The 19667-nt window shown below is 40.6% G+C and overlaps 1 protein-coding gene across 1 annotated transcript in view; it reads right to left on the bottom strand.

Moving 5' to 3' along the window:
- Positions 1 to 18088, bottom strand: part of Sv2b (synaptic vesicle glycoprotein 2B) — a 72900-nt gene extending 54812 nt beyond the window's left edge. The window contains exon 1 of the mRNA XM_032893406.1: positions 17411 to 18088. Within this exon, the coding sequence (XP_032749297.1) occupies positions 17411 to 17861 (451 nt within the window). The 5' untranslated portion in view covers positions 17862 to 18088. The remainder of the gene's footprint in view (positions 1 to 17410) is intronic.
- Between the last annotated feature and the right edge of the window lie 1579 nt (positions 18089 to 19667).

Genomic DNA, 19667 nt, shown 5'->3' with positions numbered 1-19667 from the left:
GAAAACTCACATTCCAGGAGAATTTCAAAGAAGCTCAAAGTCCAAAGAAGGGACACAGCAAGAACTCTGTGCTAGGAAAGAGGGTGGGATCTGAGAGCGGCTGACTCAAAATCTGAACATGGAATGGAAGGAAGAAGACACCAGAACTAAGTGGTACATCATGTGATCATAAGGTGATGAGGCTAGAAACTAGAAGAAATGGAGCTCATGACTTGTGTCACCTCAGTCCTTCCAGAATCTAGACACCTTTTCTTACTTTTTTTTTTTTTTTTTTAACTTGTGTATTTCTTATATACATTTTTAGTGTTATTCCCTTTTCCCGGTTTCGGGCAAACATCCCCTCCCGTCCCCTTCTTTGTGGGTGTTCCTCCCATCCTCCCCCCCCCACCCTCCCCCCCAACAATCTAGTTCACTGGGGGTTCAGTCTTAGCAGGACCCAGGACCCAGGTCACAGAGATTGTATCCAAATTAAGAATATCAGAAATAAAAAGGGAAACATAACAACAGAATCTGAAGAAATTTAAAAAAAATCTTCAGATCCTACTACAAAAGCCTATATTCAAGAAAACTGGAAAATCTGGAGGAAGTGGACAATTTTCTAAACAGATACCAGGTACCAAAGTTAAATCAAGAACAGATAAATTATCTAAACAACCCCATAACTCCTAAAGAAATAGAAGCAGTTATTAAAAGTCTCCCAACCAAAAAGAGCCCAGGTTCAGATGGGTTTAGTGCAGAATTCTATCCGACCTTCATAGGAGACCTCATACCAATACTGTCCAAACTATTCCACAAAATTGAAACAGACAGAGTACTACCAAATTCCTTCTAGGAAACCACAATTACTCTTATACCAAAACCACACAAAGACCCAACAAGGAAAGAGAACTTCAGACCAATTTCCCTTATGAATATTGACGCAAAAATACATAATAAAATTCTTGCAAACCGAATTGAAGAACACATCAAAACGGTCATCCATCTTGATCAAGAAGGCTTCATCCCAGGGATGCAGGGATGGTTTAATATACAAAAATCCATCAATGTAATCCACTATATAAACAAACTCAAAGATAAAAACCACATAGTCATTTCATTAGATGCTGAGAAAGCATGTGACAAAATTCCACATCCCTTCATGATAAAAGTCCTGGAAAGATCAGGAATTCAAGGCCCATATCTAAACATAGTAAAAGCAATATATAGCAAACCAGTAGGTAATATCAAACTAAATGGAGAGAAACTTAAAGCAATCCCACTAAAATCAGGGACTAGACAAGGCTGCCCACTCTCTCTCTACTTATTCAATATAGTACTCGAAGTCTTAGCCAGAGCAATCAGACAGCGAAAGGAGGTCAAAGGGATACAAATTGGAAGGGAAGAAATCAAAATATCACTATTTACAGATGATATGGTACTATACTTAAGCAACCCCAAAAGATCCACCAGAGAACTACTTAACCTTAAACACCTTCAGCAAAGTGTCGGGGTTTAAAATTAACTCAAACAAATCAGTAGCCTTCCTCTACTCAAAGGATAAACAGGATGAAAAAGAAATTAAGGAAATGACACCCTTCACAATCGTCCCAAATAATTGGTTTGACTTTAACCAAGCAAGTTAAAGATCTGTATGACAAGAACCTCAAATCTTTGAAGAAAGAAATTGAGGAAGATCTCATACGATGGAAAGATCTTCCATGCTCATGGATTGGCAGGATTAATATAGTAAAGATGGCCATTTTGCCAAAAGCAATCTACAGATTCAGTGCAATCCCCATCAAAATTCCTACTCAATTCTTTATAGAGATAGAAAGCAATTTGCAAATTCATTTGGAATAACAAAAAACCCAAGATAGCAAAAACTATACTCAACAATAAAAGAACTTCTGAGGGAATCACCATCCCTGACTTCAAGCAGTATTACAGAGCAATAGTCATAAAAACTGTATGTTATCAGTACAGAGACAGACAGGTAGATCAGTGGAACAGAATTCAAGACCCAGAAATGAACCCACACACCTATAGCCACTTGATCTTTGACAAAGGAACTAAAACCATCCAATGGAAGAAAGATAGCATTTTCAACAAATGGTTCTGGTTCAACTGGAGGTCAGCATGTAGAAGAATGCAAATTGATCCATTCTTATTACCATGTACAAAGCTTAAGTCCAAGTGGATCAAGGACCTCCTCGTCAAACCAGATACACTCAAACTAATAGAAGAAAAAGTGGGGAAGAGTCTGGAAAACATGGGCACTGGGGGAACATTTCTGAAGAAAACACCAATGTCAAATCAAGAATCAACAAATGGGACCTCAAAAACTAAAAGCTAGAAAGAAAAACACTTGGGAAGAGTCAAAATGGCAAAACATTGGGCACTGGATACTAATTCCAAATATACAAAGAAGAAAACACCAATTAAAAATGGGGTACAGACTCAAAACATTCTCAAGGATTATCAAATGGCCAAAAAATCAAAAAAATGGGACCTGTTCATAAATAATAGCCAAAGCTTTTCAACAGAGGAAAGCAAAAGTGGTACACTATTACTCAGCCATCAAAAACAACAATGACTTAGGGTTGAACAAACTGGCAACCAACAGATTGGTAAAAATTGATCTTTACCAAATGCTTGAATTACCTAGATGCCTAGAACAAATGAAACTAAGACGGATCAAAATGATAGATCGCTCCTGGAGACACAGCCAGAATACATGGTAGAGGCGTATCCAAATACCACTGAACAAAGAACTCAAGGAGCTCCAAGACCCCGTTAGACTCTGAGAACCGGAGCTTCAACTAAGCCACTCAAAGACCCTATGGACTAAAAATGGGGTATCAGAGCTGGAAACAAAACATTCTCAGCTGAGGGGGATTATCAAATGGCCAAAAAAGGGAACAACCTAAAGAAATAAAATTCAAGTTAATAATAATAAAAAAAAAAAAATGTTCAACATCCTTAGTCATCAGGGAAATGCAAATCAAAACAACCCTGAGATTCCACCTCACACCAGTTAGAATGGCTAAGATAAAAAAAAAAAAACTCAGGTGCAGCAGATGCTGGTGAGGATGTGGAGAAAGAGGAACATTCCTCCATTGTTGGTGGGATTGCAGACTGGTACAACCATTCTGGAAATCAGTCTGGAGGTTCCTCAGAAAATAGGACATTACACTATCTGAGGACACAGCTATACCTCTCTTGGGCATATATCCAAAAGATGTTCCAACATACAACAAAGACACATGCTCCACTATGTTCATAGCAGCCTTATTTATAATAGCCAGAAGCTGGAAAGAATCCAGATGCCCTTCAACAGAGGAATGGATTAAAAAATGTGGTACATCTACACAATGGAGTACTACTCAGCTATCAAAAACAATGACTTCATTAAATTCATAGGCAAATGGAATGAACTAGAAAATATCATCCTGAGTGAGGTTACTCAATCACAGAAAAACACACTTGGTATGCACTCATTGATAAGTGGATATTAGCCAAAAAGCTCAAATTACCCAAGATGCAATCTACAGACCACAAGAAGCTCAAGAAAAAGGATGACCAAAATGCAGATGCTCCCATTCCTTCTTAAAAGGGGGAAAATATTCATAGGAGGGGATATGGAAGCAAAGTTTAGAGCAGCAACTCAAGGAATGGCCATTCAGAGCCTGACACACATGTGGTCCATATATATATATATATATATATATACAGCCACCAAAACTAGTTAAGATTGATGAAGCTAAAAAATACATGCGGAAAGGGACTAGATATAGACTCTCCTGAGAGACACATCCAGAGCATGTTCAATACAGAGGTCAATGCTAGCAGCAAACTACCGAACTGAGAATAGGACCCCCTTGGGGGAAATTAGAGGAAGTACTGAAAGAGTTGAAGGAGCTTGCAACCCCATAAAAACAACAATGCCAACCAACCAGAGCTTCCAGGTACTAAACCACTACCCAAAGACTGACCCAGGGCTCCAACTGCATATGTAGGAGAGGATAGCCTTGTTGGGGCACCAGTGGAAAGGGAATCCCTTGGTCTTGCCAAGGTTGGACCCCCAGTGCAGGGGAATATGGGGGTGCTGTAAGGAGAATGGATGGGGGAATACCAGTATGGGGGAGGGGGAGGGAATGGGGGCTTATGGACAGGAAACCGGGAAGGGGAATAACCTTTGAAATGTAAGTAAAGAAATATATAATAAAAAATTAAAAATATATATAAAAATAAAAAATGATAGAGATATTACAGATAGATGGAAAAATACATAAATATATAATATATATGCATACTAACATACATGTCCGATACATGCATAGACAGATGTACATAGATGGATGATAGATAACATATGATAGACATGACATACGTACATGACAAATAGATACATACATACATGCATGAGATAGGTGGATGAATAGATAGATGATAACTAGATGGATGGATAGATAGATAGATAGATAGATAAACGTGTCATCTAAAGAGAGTAGCAACCACCTAACCTCAAATAACTGCTGAATTATGTATGGCAGATCTTATTATAGTTTCAAAGAGAAAGAGAAATTTGAATTGCTAATAAAACTCTGCTTTTAAAATACTCTACTAGCAAAACAGTTATTTTTATCTATTGTTTGAGAACCCATGTGTCTTGTTTGATTTGTGCTTTAATAGTATGTTAATAAAGTGAATACTCATATTTTTAAAGATAAAAATACAACTCATGGGTCAAACCTCTTGTTCTTTGAACCTATAACAAATACTCTTAAACTGTTATTTACATTGAGTGACCCCTAGATACTGATGTCCTATGTACTTCCCTGCCTCAGTGTCTCCTCTAGCATTTGCACACACTGTCATTCTTGAATCTGAAGATCTTCACATGGTTGTTTCCCCCTCAAACTCCAAACCTATGTTCTGAGAGGAAACCGTTGCTATATATTCCAAGTGAATGATGTTGCAACATGGGCCAACATGACAGCAAGAGAGGTAGAATGGAGTGACTGGGTTCCAAAGAAACATCAAGAGTAATGCAGTCAGAGGGTAGTATTAAAATAGAGGCTAAGTGAGTTCTCCAGAGGCATGGGCAGTTGAAGAGAAAGCAGAGGAGTAAGCACTATATATTCCAGTGTTTAAAGGCCAGAAGGAGGAAAAGAAACTCGGGGTGGAATGTGACAAGGGACAGCCAATGAGCAGCAACAGAAATGGGAGAGGTGACAGTAGAGATATCTATTGAGTGCAGTGTGCTTTGACAAAGGAACAGTAATGGTAGCAGTTACTGTGACCTAGACAGGATGTTGACATAGGACTCATTGGTGACGATGTAGGCAAGAACAAGCTTCTAAAGTAGATTGGGATTGAGACCTGCTCAAGTGGGTTTAAGGGAGAATGAGAAGTGAGGATTGTATTCAGTGGGCTTTATCAAAAACAGAGACTAGAAAAGATATTTGTGGGTAAACATAACTGAAACTATAGCACACTGAGTGCTGTTAGGAAAAAATTCCAGAGAAAGAAAAAAACTATAGATAAGATAGAAGTTAGAATTTTAAAAGTGATGTCCCAGAGAGATGAAAGGTGATGAGAACTGATGTGCAAAAGATTAGCTTCCATCCCCAGACCCACAGGAGGACAGTGGCAGCCCAGAGGTAAGGAGGCAGGGAGCCATGGAACTAGGAGCTGCAGATGTTCCCTTCTGGTTGCTTCTGTTATTATTAAGGAAAGAGGAAATAAGTTCATAAGCCAGAGTGTGGGCATGGGTTAGAGGTCCTCAGTAGTGAACCTGAGTGGATAAGGAAAGCAGTTACCATCAATGGAAAAGGAAATAAAAGACAATTGCTGGTGGCACAAACAACTCTTGAAGGTCCTTGATTGGGAGTTTAGTGGCCAGAACCCATGGAGCATGATTCTCACCAGCCACATTCAGCTGTAGGAGGCAAAGACAGATTAATGGCGAAGTCAATGCAATCAGCACTGGGGAATCCAAGAGAGGAAGACACACAAGGATATCTATGCTGTGTGCAGTGATTCTCATTAATGGCCATGAAAGGGAAGTTCAACAGTGAGTTTTGTGAGTGCAAGAGACAGTGAGAGACACATCATCATCAGGCGTCTGTTAGAAAGAACGCAGAGAAACTAGAGGCCAAGACACTGGAAAGTAAGTATTGAAACCACCAAGATTTATTATAGTGTTAGATTACGACAGTAATCCTGGAGCTAAACTCCTAAAAGACCAAAACGCCATGACCCAGAAGTCACTGGATTTCTGTTCTGAGAATGAGTAAGAAGTGGTAGACTGTAGACACAACAAATTAAAATCTAGCATCTTTTGGTCCAGGAAGAGAGGGAGATTGGTTTAGAAAGGCTCAGGGGGTTGAGAGAGGGGGCAAGAATGCTGGCCTTCAGGAAGAAAGAGAGAAATTAGTTTACATTGAGACTGGACAGATAAGAAACACTCTAAGAGGAGAAGTCTGGTTATAGAAAGAAGGCAAATGTCTCTCAGAGAAGACCTAAATGGAAAAGGGGGCGCATCATTGTATGTGAGTAAGGGTATAGGTGACAAGAAGTACCCTAAAAGACACGAGACTCCAAGAGTGACTGGCACATACTGAACAAAAAGCATAACAAACAATCCTGGTGTTGGTAGCAGGACTGGCAGCAACATGGAGAAAGAAATGTTGAGCAGTCTACCAAGACTGTGTTAAGTTCTTGAGGCTGAGGATGCCACATGCTCATCTAGCATGCTTGAGGTCCAGGGTTCAGTGTTCAGCACTGCATAAACCAGTGCATGCCTCTAGGCCCAGTGCTGGGAACTAGTGACGTGGGGTGAGGAGTCAAAGGTCATCCTCTCTACAAAACTAGTTTAAAGACAGCCTGGGCTACACAAGACCTTGTCTCATAAACAAAACAAGTACATTGGATTCTGGAATTCCCTTCACTTCTGACAGAGAAATGAATGCCGAGGGACAGTGGTCTTTGATTCTTATATCTCTTCATGAAAATATTTGTCCCTGGAGGAGAAAGACTTATCTGCCTTATTAAATGAAGTCTAATGAATAAATGTTTAGTTCTTATTGTACAGAGTAAATAAATGGAAAATATAGATATAAAATCATATTTGATGTATACTTACCTGCCAGAGACTTTACTGAGCCTCTCTATGCATTATCTTTTAGAGCTTTATTTTTATTGTATGTATATGAGTCCTTTGCCTACACATATACACATGCATGTCTGGAACCTGTGGAGTCCAGAGTGAGTATCAGAGATGCTGGAATTAGAGTTAGAAACAGTTATGAGCTACCATGTGGTATTGGGAGCCAAATATAGGTCCCGTGCAGGAACAGTAAGTGCTTTTAACCACTGAGCCATCTCTCCGATCTCCCTGTGCACTATCTTATTTAATCCTCGTAAATGTTTTATAAAGCAAGTGCTAGTGATATCTTAATTTTATTGATTAAAAACCAAGAGTCAGAATGCTTAAGTGACTAATCTAAGATGATAGAGACACCACTAGAGCTAAGGTATGATATTAAGTCTACCTGGGAAAGAAAAGTAGTGTATGCGGCAAACCCTGCCCACTGCATTCCCACAAAGTTTCTTTTCTCTTCTTCCTTGCTAGAAGATCCTTGCTTTGTTTTTTGTTGTGGTTGGTTGGCTGGTTAGGTTGGGTTTTTTGTTCTGTTTTGTTTGTTTGTTTGTTTGTTTGTTTGTTTGTTTGTTTTTAGGTGTTGAAATATTTTCTGAAATTTTTCTTCCATACCTAATCCCCAAGGATGACTTAGAGCTTACCTAAGATGGCCAACTTCTTCCTGTTCTTTTGCTAGTGATTATCCAAGGAGAAGGGAAAAAGATAAGGCATCTCCTTGGAGTAATGCATCATGGAAGATTAAAAGGGAACACAGAGGAAGACAAAGGTTGTCCACCACCCTTGTTCTTCTCTACTTGGAAAACTGCCCTGAGGAGTGGGTAGAGAACTTCAAACTGTGGTGGAAGCCATGTGAACTTAAGCAAATGGCAAAATGAAGATGTGAACCTCACAGCCTTGACATCAGCAAGGCATTTTCTCAATGCTTGGACGTGCATACTTTGAGAATTCTGGAGCAATAAATAAATGATGCCTTTATGATTCAAAGCCACAGTTAAAAGCAGCCAAATATATCCTATGCACATATTGTCTGTCTGCTATAAAAAGAAATCACACAGATAAAAGATCATCTGACTGGCTTAAATAGTTTTTTCTTAGGAGCAAAGGCAAGACAGTTTGCTGTACAGAAAAGAGTTCTGTGTTCTGGCTAGGTTTTTGCCAACCTGACGCAAACTAGAGCCATTTAGGAAGATATACTCTTTTTTTAAAGATTTATTTATTTATTGTATATAAGTACACTGTAGGTGTCTTCAGACACACCAGAAGAGGGCATCAGATCTCATTACAGATGGTTGTGTACCACCATGTGGTTGCTGGGATTTTTACTCAGGACCTTAGGAAGAGCAGTCAGTGCTCTTAACCACTGAGCCATCTCTCCAGTCCAGGAAGATATACTCTTAATTGAGAAAATATCTGCAGATAATTGGTCTATAGACAAGTCTGTAGGGCATTTCTTGATTACTGGTTGCTGTGGGAGAACTAGCCCACAGTGGGCAGTGCCTCCCCTAAGTAGGTGGCCCTAAGTAGGTGGTATATAAGAAAGCAGGCTAAGCAAATCACAGGGAGCAAGCCAGGAAGCAGCATTCTGCTTCAGTTCCTGACTCTAGGTTCCTGCCTTAAGTTCTGAGTCTCACTTTTCCTCAGTGATGGAGTGTGTCCTGAAAGTTCTAAGAAGAAATATACCCTTTCCTTTCCAAGTTGCTTTAGCCAGGGTGTTTTATCAAAGCAAGAGAAGCCCCAGGAAGGACAGCCAGCAAGGAGGCCCAGGTTCTGGTTTCAGGACTCATGACCTTGACCTAGTTATTTCCTGTGTGGAGCTCCATTTCCTAAAGCTGGAAATAAAGAGCATGCTAGAAGCACCCCTCTATCCTCTTCATGTGTGACATGACATAGTTTACAACACTGTAATTTAGGCATCATGGCTGACTTGTAATCAGTTAACACATCCTCTTTCAAAAATAATAGTTCCCTTCCACAGAGCCAAGGAGAGGTGAGGCAGAGAGGCCAGGGTAGGGAGGTGGCTTCCGTAGGCTATTTTCTGCACATCTCCAACAGAGATTAATGTGTGTCCCTGAGTCAGCAAATCTCCTGCAGTGAAACAGAAAGTGCTCACTCTGCGTGTCTGAGCAACCTGGTCAGCTCACCCCCAGAGAAGACCGTGTTCACGTGTTCACATCCAGTCTTTCAGTGGCCAGCCTCCCACCCCCCATCCATGGCATTTATAGAACTATTTATCTACTCCCTTGTTCTTCCTCCCCTGTTAATATCTATGACATTTACCCTTTCTCCTCCAAAAACCAAATCAATCATCTGCACAGTAAAAATGAGACCATCTGGGCTTGCTCAGCTTAAGATTTATAAGTAAAGATGAGTTTTATACCCGCCAGCCTACACAGGACCATTTTAGCTATGTAGTCACGAACTCCACATGGGACCTTTATGTGGTTGCTGTAAGAGAATTTGGGGGATGCATTTGTTCCTTGCTGCTGTGGTATATCCATATTAACAAACATGACCTAGAGGGCATCTTTCTTGAACTTGCTTCTCAATTCTCTGAGGCCTGTCCTGGGTAGACAGTCTATGCCTCAAGAATTACTGTGTACCACTGTTGTCCCCTGGTTTTTGTGACACAACTGACCAAGACTCCTCTTATGTACCAAGATAGTTTGTTCCTGATTCCAGCACTGGAAGTTCAGCACCTTCACTTATTAAATGATATATTTTGCACAAAAGGTTAACGCTATATATTTCATGGCAACTGCAAAGTCTTCCATGGATGGTAGATCAAGGGAAAGAGGAAGCAATAGGTCAAGTTAAATATAACCAGTTTCAAATCCTAGTTTTCTCTTCAACTAGTTTAGACAAGTTACTTTAACCTCTTAGGGTCCACACATTCTCATCTGTGAAATGATAAGGGTAATATATACCTTGCAACAAGGATCATAGATGCCATGCATCAGATCCTTGTGTGGTGCTGATGCAAGGACAGACCTTATCAAATCATAGCTCTAGGTTGTGGTGGGATGATTATTATGATTTGCTTTTAAATTAGAAGAAAGCTAACAGAGATTGTTTCAAGCTCTGGGAAATCAGCGACTCTTTATCTTCCATTTCTTTCAGCATCCCTGGAAGAAATCAGTACATGATAAAATCAACCTTTCAACCTCATTAGCAGAAAGCAACCCACGCAGAGGCGAGTAGCAATGAAGGGATCACAGGACCAGAAAACTTCATTAGGGAGTGGAATCCGGCGTTCATCACTGAAGGTCTCCAAGCAACACTTCCTCATCTGGGGAGCTGGGGATTCATACTTGGCTCACATCCCTGGGTCATTTAAACACAAATGAGAATGGCCAGGAAACGGTTGAGAATCTGTCAAATACTGAACATGATTCAAATGCTCATCCATCTTTTCTTTCCAGCCAAGACTGTAGATAGACAAACTATCAAAGAAAACACAAGAAGGAAGACCACCTGGGAATCATATGCCATCTCTCATAGCACAGAGTAAAGAAAGGCCCTGGCACCTCTTTAGTCCATGCTGTATCAATTATGACCTTCTCTACCCCTAAGTGCATAACAAAACCACCCCATGCCCATAATCCACCACTGGGGATTCCAATGAAAGCCTGGGAAACAACTAGATAGATAGATAGATAGATAGATAGATAGATAGATAGATAGATAGATAGATAGATAGATATAGATATAGATTTCTCTGTGTGTGTGAGAGAGAGAGGGGATGTGATATATGGTATGTCTGTGGTCTATATACTTGCTAGTATATATGTGTGTGTGTGTGTGTGTGTGTGTGTGTGTGTGTGTGTGTGTGTGTATTACATGTGGAATCACGTTGCCACTGCCATACATAGCAGTCAGTAAGAGAGCCCTTAGTTCTCATTCTAACCTAAGCAACCCTGTGGTCTCCATGATGATAAGCAAGAGCAGCTAAACAAAATAAATTGACCACAGAAAGGAATGCATAAAAACAATCTAGTGCTAGAGCTTAGGACACGGAGTGTTCCGCTCCACTGAGTCACTGGTATGCTAATCTTAAAGCTTATAAAAATATTTATCTTTTTATATTATATCGTCACAAATCTAATGTTCTGCCCTGACACTCAGAAATCATTTGTATATAAAATAATTAAAAGATGCATTTTCATGAAATCAGAGTGATAAATTTAGCTCTGAGATACTATGAAAGTTCAGCTCAAAATTTATACCAGTGGATTAAACTCTCTGAAATTCTATGTTCTCCTCATAGCCAGGGCAGACTCCAAATCCCAGGGACCCCATGATAGGATAAAAACACTATCTGAAGCATGCTACTCCCTAGGACTTCCCACTCCAGTTAGCAAGAAAAATTACCAAGCAGTAAACAGTGAAATGTGCACTAAGAGACCTTTTAGACAATCAGGAGTCTGCAGGCAAGCATGACACTCTTGCCTACAAGTGAGGCTCCCTCTCTATTGAGAGGTATAAAGCTGGGAGTGCCCCATTTATAAGGTAAACAGCAGGTATTATGTCAGTAGGCCCCCACAGAAAGGATGCTAGTGGTTTGTCTTTTGTGCCATCCATGTTAAATGTCACATTAGCTAAAGAAATAGGACACATAGCTGTTAATCGTTCAGGATCCATCGAAAGAGCAAATCAATACATCAGCACACTAGGAAGTCTAGAACTTTCTAATGTGAAAGCCACTGCTTTATATGTTTGTTTGTTTGTTTGTGATTTGTAATGGTATGAGAGCCTGGACCTGGGATCTTTCATATTTTAAACAAGCATTCAAGCCCTGAGCTGTAGTCTCAATAATATTTGCATCTATTATTTTGAGATAAATTCTTATTAAACTACCCAGGCTAGCCATGCCCCTGGTGCAACTTTCCTAGTAGCAGGAATTACAATATTACACCAAGAGGCCTGGAGGGTGCTTCTGCTTTCCCTGAATATAAAAAACAATTGCATAACTATCACTTGAAAGAAAATTAAAATGAAAGGGAAGTAAAAGAAAAAGTCGAAGATAGAGAAAGGCCAGTGAGAAGGCTCACTGGTAGACACTGGCACCAATCCTGATGAGCCAGGTTCAGCCCCCAGGACCTCATGATGGAGGAGAATGGACTCCTGCAAGTTGTCATCTGATCACCATGCACACTCTGTGACATATACACACACACTTCATTTTGAAAATGTAGGACATGGGGGATGGATTTATTAGCCTCATTCATTAGTCACCTAAAATCATAATGTTTCAGAAAGAAATTCTGAGATCAGCCCAAGGTCACAGAACCATCTCAAAACAGAACAGACCCAGTAAAAGCAAAGGGGCTCAGTCCAAAGCTTCCCTTCCCTAGACATCGTCTCACACTGCCATTGTTTCTTTCCTCTCTGGTAAAAGTGACACCAGTGAAAACTGCACCGTACAATTATACCATACTGTCCTGTACCATACCATACTCTGCTGTGCAGTACTGCATCGTTGCACTGTATTTACATATGATTTCAAGTTCTGTTTTGAAAATAAAGCTCTCCAAATGCTAATACGTGGTCTGCCTTGTATTTCTATCAGCCAGAGAAGCCACGGGCACATATTGATGTTCTATAATTACTTTTTAATGAATGAACTGGGAGTGAAGAGGTGGTTCAGTGGTTAAGAGTATTTGGTGTTCTTCCACAGAACTGACTTTCTGTCCCCAAAACATAAATTGGGCAGCTCAAAACCACGTGTAACTCCATCTCCAGGGGTTCTGATGTTCTGCTCTGACCTCCACAGGAATGACACTCACATTTGCATGCCCACGTACTCACACAGAATTAAAACTAAAATATCTTTTTTCAATGAGTCAAAGGTGAAGCATGGAGACACATGCCATAATCTTGGTGTTTGGGGGGTAAAATTAGAAAGGCCAGGGATTAAAGGCTATCTTTGGCTTTATGGTAATTTTCAGGTTAGCTTGATCTATAAGAGATCTGGTAATCAAAACAGTAAATGATTTTTAAATATAAGAAAGAAAGGACAGGGGGTGGAACTCGGAATGGAGCACATGCTTGTTCAAGCACTTTGGTTCGATGAATGGCAATGGCCAAACCCTTTGTAAACTTTTTTACATGTTTATTGTTTTTCTTTTATATGCATTTGTATTGTGACTGCATGTAATAAATACTCTATTTGCATTCTTGGTGCCCAGAAATATCAGAAGAGAGTGTCAGATTCCTAGAAATGGAGGTCCAGATGATTATGGCTGCTGGGAATTGAATCTGGATTGAACAGGTCCTCTTACCAATTAAGCCATCTCCCCAGCAGCCCTCCTCTAAAAATTAAGAAAGTAGTGAGCTAGTGGCTCAGTGGGTAAAGTGTACAAGCATGTGGACTGGAGACCAGATCGCCAGAGAGCATGTGGCAGTCATGTAGTTGCCTGTAGTCCCAATGTTTGGGAGACAGACATAGTTGGCCAGCTAGACAAATCAGAATTGGTCAGCAACAGCCCCTGCTTCAATAGATAACATGGAGAGAGACCAAGGAAGACACCTCACAGCAATCTTAAGCCTCCAAAAGCATGGATATGCACATGTATGTGCAACTCACACACACACACACACATATGAGCACACAACCACATGCATGTATGGAAAAATAAAAGAAATAGACAATTAAAAGAATGAAGGGAGTGCTTAATTAATAAGTGGATAATTTCTCCCTGTCTTAATGGCAACCACCACTGGATAGAAGCAAGGCTGAGCCTTCAGTGCTAGTAATATGTTCTTGAATCTGGGCATCTATACATGAGGAGATCACTAAAATATAATGTTCAAGAGAAACAACTAACTAAGATACCAGAAGAGCATCTTTAATTTTTCTGAACCGATTCATTTCTTTCTAAAAAGAAAATAAAATGACCTCTGAGTTAGACACAGGTTGTTCTGTGTTGTTTTCTTGGGCCATTAGCTGAGAGTCAGGCTAAAGACTGAACTTATGAGAGTTTCTTTTTAAAATAATGGAAATGGAGGAGGGAAAGTTCTGGAACACAAAGGCCTTTTCCGACTGAAGCAGCTTGACCTTAAGAGTTTTCAAGGCATCATTTGGCTGAAGGATATATGCACAGTCATCAGAGCAAATCTGGTGTCCTGAGTGTGGGTGGCTAATCACTACCAGGCAATCAAGTTAATGACAATAACAGCAACAACAACTTCAATAAAAGGCTATAAAGATATCTCGAGCACCTGTAAACTGTGGAAAGTAGCCAGCCAAGTTAACGCTATTAAATGCAGTACAGTTGAATTCAGTCATCGGCACAGAAACCCTACAGAGCAGACATTGCCTTAACCCACAATTTACATGAGGGGAACCAGAGCACAGAGCAACTGAGTAACTTTTCTGAGACTGCCCCACTAAGCGTCCACGGGGACACTTCAAACCCAAACCTGGATATCAGGTCCAGGCTGCCCCACTAAGTGTCAGTGGGAACACTTCAAACCCAAACCTGGATATCAGGTCCAGGCTGCCCCATTGTGTCCGTGCAATCAGAATCCATGCATAAGCTGTCAGGAGGGTGTCACAGTACAAATGAGGAAACTGAGTTGTTAGGAAGTATTCATTATCTGCCTGTAGCATTACCTCAGTTCCCTCAACATTAGCATCATCATCCTTACTTATTCCTCCTGAAAACTGCGTTACAGGAGTTAGAACTCGCCTAAGGTCCCTGACAGATAATAATGTAGTTGGTTGCTAAACTGTCACAGTCACTCTCCCTTGCTCAAGTTATTACCCAGTGTAGCATGATTCCATATGGAGAGAAGGCGCCACAGGGCATGGCTTCTTTTCCATAGCCCATGATTAAAGGACCACAGACATGCCTGCCAGCATGCCTGCTTGGCATTTGCTATCTCTGTGAGCTTATACAAGGCTCCCCAAATCTATTTCTACATGTGGCTAACCTCCAAGGTGACTCCAAACCTCTCAATCATCCACACTGCTGGATCAACTTAGATTCACATTTTCTTGACCATACAGGAAGTCTCCTGAACACCCAAGATGGGAATCTCTGCTCGGGGTCTACTGGCCCTTCTCAGTTTGAGTCATAGCATCTTCTTAGTAAACACAGAGGGCAAAACTGTGCCAGTGAGCGCTGTCTAGAGCATAACCACAGTCACTCGGATCCTGCCCAGAATTTGCCCTGGGAGAAGTGGGAGCATCCACAATACTGCAGTTCTACCAATAAGGTTGTGGGCATGTGGTGCGAGAGACATTGATGGGCATGAAACCACTATTGATAATGCCAGAACAAACAGGGACTCGGGTTTCAGTTGGGAACAGCACAAAAATAAGTTGATGATTTAGAAATGTTTAAGTCAGTTATGGGTAGATTGATTTCAGTCAGAAATTTTGTTCTTTTCCTTGCCTTTTCAAAACACTACTATAGGGAGCTGGGGTGATGGCTCAGCAGTTAAAAGCACTTGGCTGATCTTCCAGAGGACCCAGGTACAATTCCCAGCACCCACATGGCAGCTGTTTGTAACTCAAGTTCCAGAGGATCTGACACTCACACAGACACCAATGCACACAAGTAAATGATTTAAAACTTACTATTCAACATTTAAGGTTGGATAGTGTATTGTGTAGGAACACACGCACATAACTAAAAATTCTACTGGCATTTAAAAGCTGAATAACACTCCAGCTTCTCAAAGCATCTGTTATGTACTCAGTCTCTTTTGATTTTCTTGGTCATGCCTGATGTAGTTCTAATCATTTTAAATGGCATTATAGATTAAGCATAAATGTTTAAGACAATGTTTAATGGCCCAGAGACAAATCTTTTTGTTCAGCTAGTTTTGGAGTTTTTGTTGGTGTTATTTTGTTTATCTGGTGACAATTCTTCACATTTCTCTATATAAGCATTTCTTACTTTTTTTCTGATCATGTGATAGTCTCACTAAATAGCAGAAGCTGTGCTCAAGTCCACAGTCCTCCTGCAGCCACCTTCCAAGTTCAGTCTCAGTTTTACTGAAATATAGTTTTGTATCTAGATGATATATTGTCTCCAGATGATTTTGATTACAGGATGGGATTTGAATAGCTGTGACAGAGGGCATCTGGACTTTGAAAACGTTTAATATTTTAGTCTTTTCAGAATTAGTTGCTAACTCCTCCCAAATTCAAGGTCTGGAACCACACAAGACACATTCCAGTGTTTATCCCTAAAGTTATTAAATCTGTGTTCATAAAGACCTTCTTGTCTTGATATATATGTTTTTAAAGAAACAACTACTTTTTTCTCTAAGGCTGTGTCATGGGTGCCAGCATATTGTAGCCCAGAAATATGTACCTATTTGTTGAATTAATGAATTTGGTGGCTGGAAAGCTTCTCCTGGGGGGCCATACCTAGTCTTTATCTTGAATGATAAACTGGCTCATGGCAAGTTCTCAATAGCTACAAATATCTTGGGCTGTATTTGGATGCTAAATGTAGAGGGTACATATGTTTGTTTTTCAGAACATTTGGAGATCAAGAAGCCCTTGACTCTATTATGATGAATTTCTTCTATTCCACACCTTTTGTGGTCATCTCTATAACTTCACAAAGTCCTCCCTGCCTCGAGCCCTGATGGCTGAGGCTGGGATCTGACAGCGCTGGTCTGCTGACTGACTTGCAAGCCGGTCCTCTATCCTACAGAATCCATCTGTGCGTCACACCATGGTTCTTAACTGCCTGTGGGGACTCTGCGTGTGGGTATGCTCAAGCCCATCAGTTATCCAAGCCACATGGGCACTCAGCCACGAACTCTTAATACAAGAGGCGCTGAGAGCAGATGCCATTGGATTCTTGGAAGACAAAGAAGGAATGACAAAGGAAACCTCTATGCTACCCCTTCCAAAATGTATTGCTTTATTTGGATATGGAAGATGGTTTAATAAGAGAATAGTCTGCCATTTAAGAGAACAAGACATAGGAATCAAAGAAAAAGCTAAGAATCAAAAAAGGCTTGAAAATAAAAACGAGCTATGATACTAGCTATGAAATTTTTAAGTCAATAAATTAATTGATGCCCATAATATAATAACATCTTAATGGCAAAGTGACTAAAAAAGTATAACTTTGCAGGACTTCGTGGCATATTTAAGGTGTCTAACAGTGACAAGCTACACATATGTGTATACATACATACATGTGCATACTTATATTTATGTAAATATATACATATATATTCTCCTTTACTTTCATATATTTGGTGTCACAAGGAAAATGACCATTGGAAGTTTCTACTTACCAAGCATTCCTTTCTTGGAACTTGACAGACACATGTCTTTCTCTGCACTTGGCAGAGCAAAGCTCACCACAAACACTTCCACTCCGTCAGCCATCAAGGCCAGACCCAAGACGAAAAAGAGGGTCCACTGGAAGCGCCCATGGCCACACTCATCAATGATGGTCTCGTATTGGTGAGCAAGCTGCTCCTCGTCTTCCATTCTCTCAGCCATCAGGTCTGCCTGGCCCCGAAGGCCATCTGCTCTGGACGGTGCCATCTTAGTCTGCTTAGACTTGACATCATCTGGATGAGGGATGCCTTGGTACTCGCCCTCATAGATCTCATCCTCCTCATCGTGGCCTTCTGTAACATCGCTCTGTGCATCTTCTTCCGGGTTCTGCTCATTGCCCCGGTAGTAGCCATCATTAGGGGCATAGCCCTCATAGTTGTCCCGATACCTGTAGTCATCCATTCCTTGATTCTGGAATAGTCTAGTAGCCACTCAAGCTATATCTCTTGCTCTGTGATAAATGTTTGGGCTGTTCCAATAACCATCATCTAATATATTGTTGAAATGGTGATTATGTCCATGTGACTTCTTCAATCAAAGCACCTTTTTAATTTATTTCTCTAGTCAACCAAATTCATACAAAGACAACCTAAGTAGCCTTTTGTGCTGGTGTGTTAAACGTCTTTGGAAAGTGTCAAATGTTGGCCTGTTTTCCTTCTGTGACCCAGAGGCTTATGCTGAGAGGTGCTGACTAAAACTGGGACCAGCTGCTCTCTTTGACAAGGTCGGTCGGAGCACTGCTTGGCAGCTCACTGGCTGTGATGTTTGTCCTTCTACTGAAGGTTGTGGCCTAGGAATAGAGACAGGAAAGGAAATAGTTACAAAATGCTAAGATTCTGGCATGATCTTTGAATTAAATAAATATATTTACTAATACTCATACTTCATGTATAAGGTGAAGGGTATTTTAGTCAGGCATTTGAATTCACATAAGCTAAGTGAGGATTGAATTGGTGGGGCTGGTGAATGGAACCATGAGCAGAGAAGCTCTTTGAGTTTGGAAGAATCCGGTGAAGGTTAAAGATCAGATCTTATACAGGAAGGCAAAAGGAAGTGGTCCAGGGATTTTCAGTACAAGGCAGTTTTGTATTATGGGTTTCCTTTGAACTTACCAAGCTTTATACAACAGTAGAACTATCCTATAGGTCAATTTCTATTGTGAAAGTGCATGCTTTTCCAGCTTCACTATGAAGTAATTGTATCACTTTACATCTAGAAATGTAGAACACAGAAATAGCTTTCTCTGAGGCCCAGCTTGCTTTTGAGAACAGCATTGTGGCTCAAAAGCCACTATGACCTTGTACTTAGCTCAAATGGGTAAGAACAGGAGTCAAATATGAGACTCAGAGCCATGTCACCCAGATTTTCGTGAAACATGACTCTCATGCATGACAGGAATGAACATATACAACTTTTTCCAAGCCTCGGGCTCCCAAGTATAAAGCAAAGACAATATATAAGATTATATACCAAGTACCCAGCCTGCAGGTCACCATTATTTCAAGTAATACATTTTACTACTTCCAGTTCTGGAGAACCAGGAAGCAGTCTTGTCTAGGTCCAAGGCACTGTCTTATAACACAGGTCTAATTACAGGTTCCTTCTCTTGAGTCCAACACCCATGAGGTAGACTCCCTGCCCAAACTACCTTCTAGAAAAGTGGTTTTCAACCAGTGGGTCAGAACCCTTTGTCGTCAAATGACCCATTCACAGAGCTGTCCTCAAACCATCAGAAAACACAGATGTTTACATTACAATTCATAACAGTAGCAAAATTACAATTATGAAATAGCAATGAGCACAATGGCTTAGAGTCACGACAACATGAGGAACTGTACTGTAGGGTCACAGCACTAGGAAGTTTGAGAACTCCTGTTCTCAAATCTCAAGTCTCCCAGGATTTGAGCCATCACCGAATGCTGCTTACCATATACCCAAATGTAGACTGGAAATGCGCTACATACAGAGAACTGGAGAAGACAGGGAAAGCAAGGAAAGAAAAGGAGATGGTGAGGGGAGAAGGAAAGAGTGCCTGAAACAGACTGGAACATTCCATCAAATAGATCAAGCAAGCGTCATTCAGAGTAGGTTGGTAACAAAGGAACCGTCTTCAGAAAGATAGGGTACACTGCAAGGTCCACAGTTCTTTATGAACTATATGATGAATGCTGTCCTGGGTGACTGACACAACAGATCACACAGGAATTT

This window comes from Rattus rattus, chromosome 2, assembly GCF_011064425.1.
Source record: "Rattus rattus isolate New Zealand chromosome 2, Rrattus_CSIRO_v1, whole genome shotgun sequence".
NCBI classification, from domain to species: domain Eukaryota; kingdom Metazoa; phylum Chordata; class Mammalia; order Rodentia; family Muridae; genus Rattus; species Rattus rattus.
This window is presented reverse-complemented; position numbering and strand designations above follow the sequence as displayed.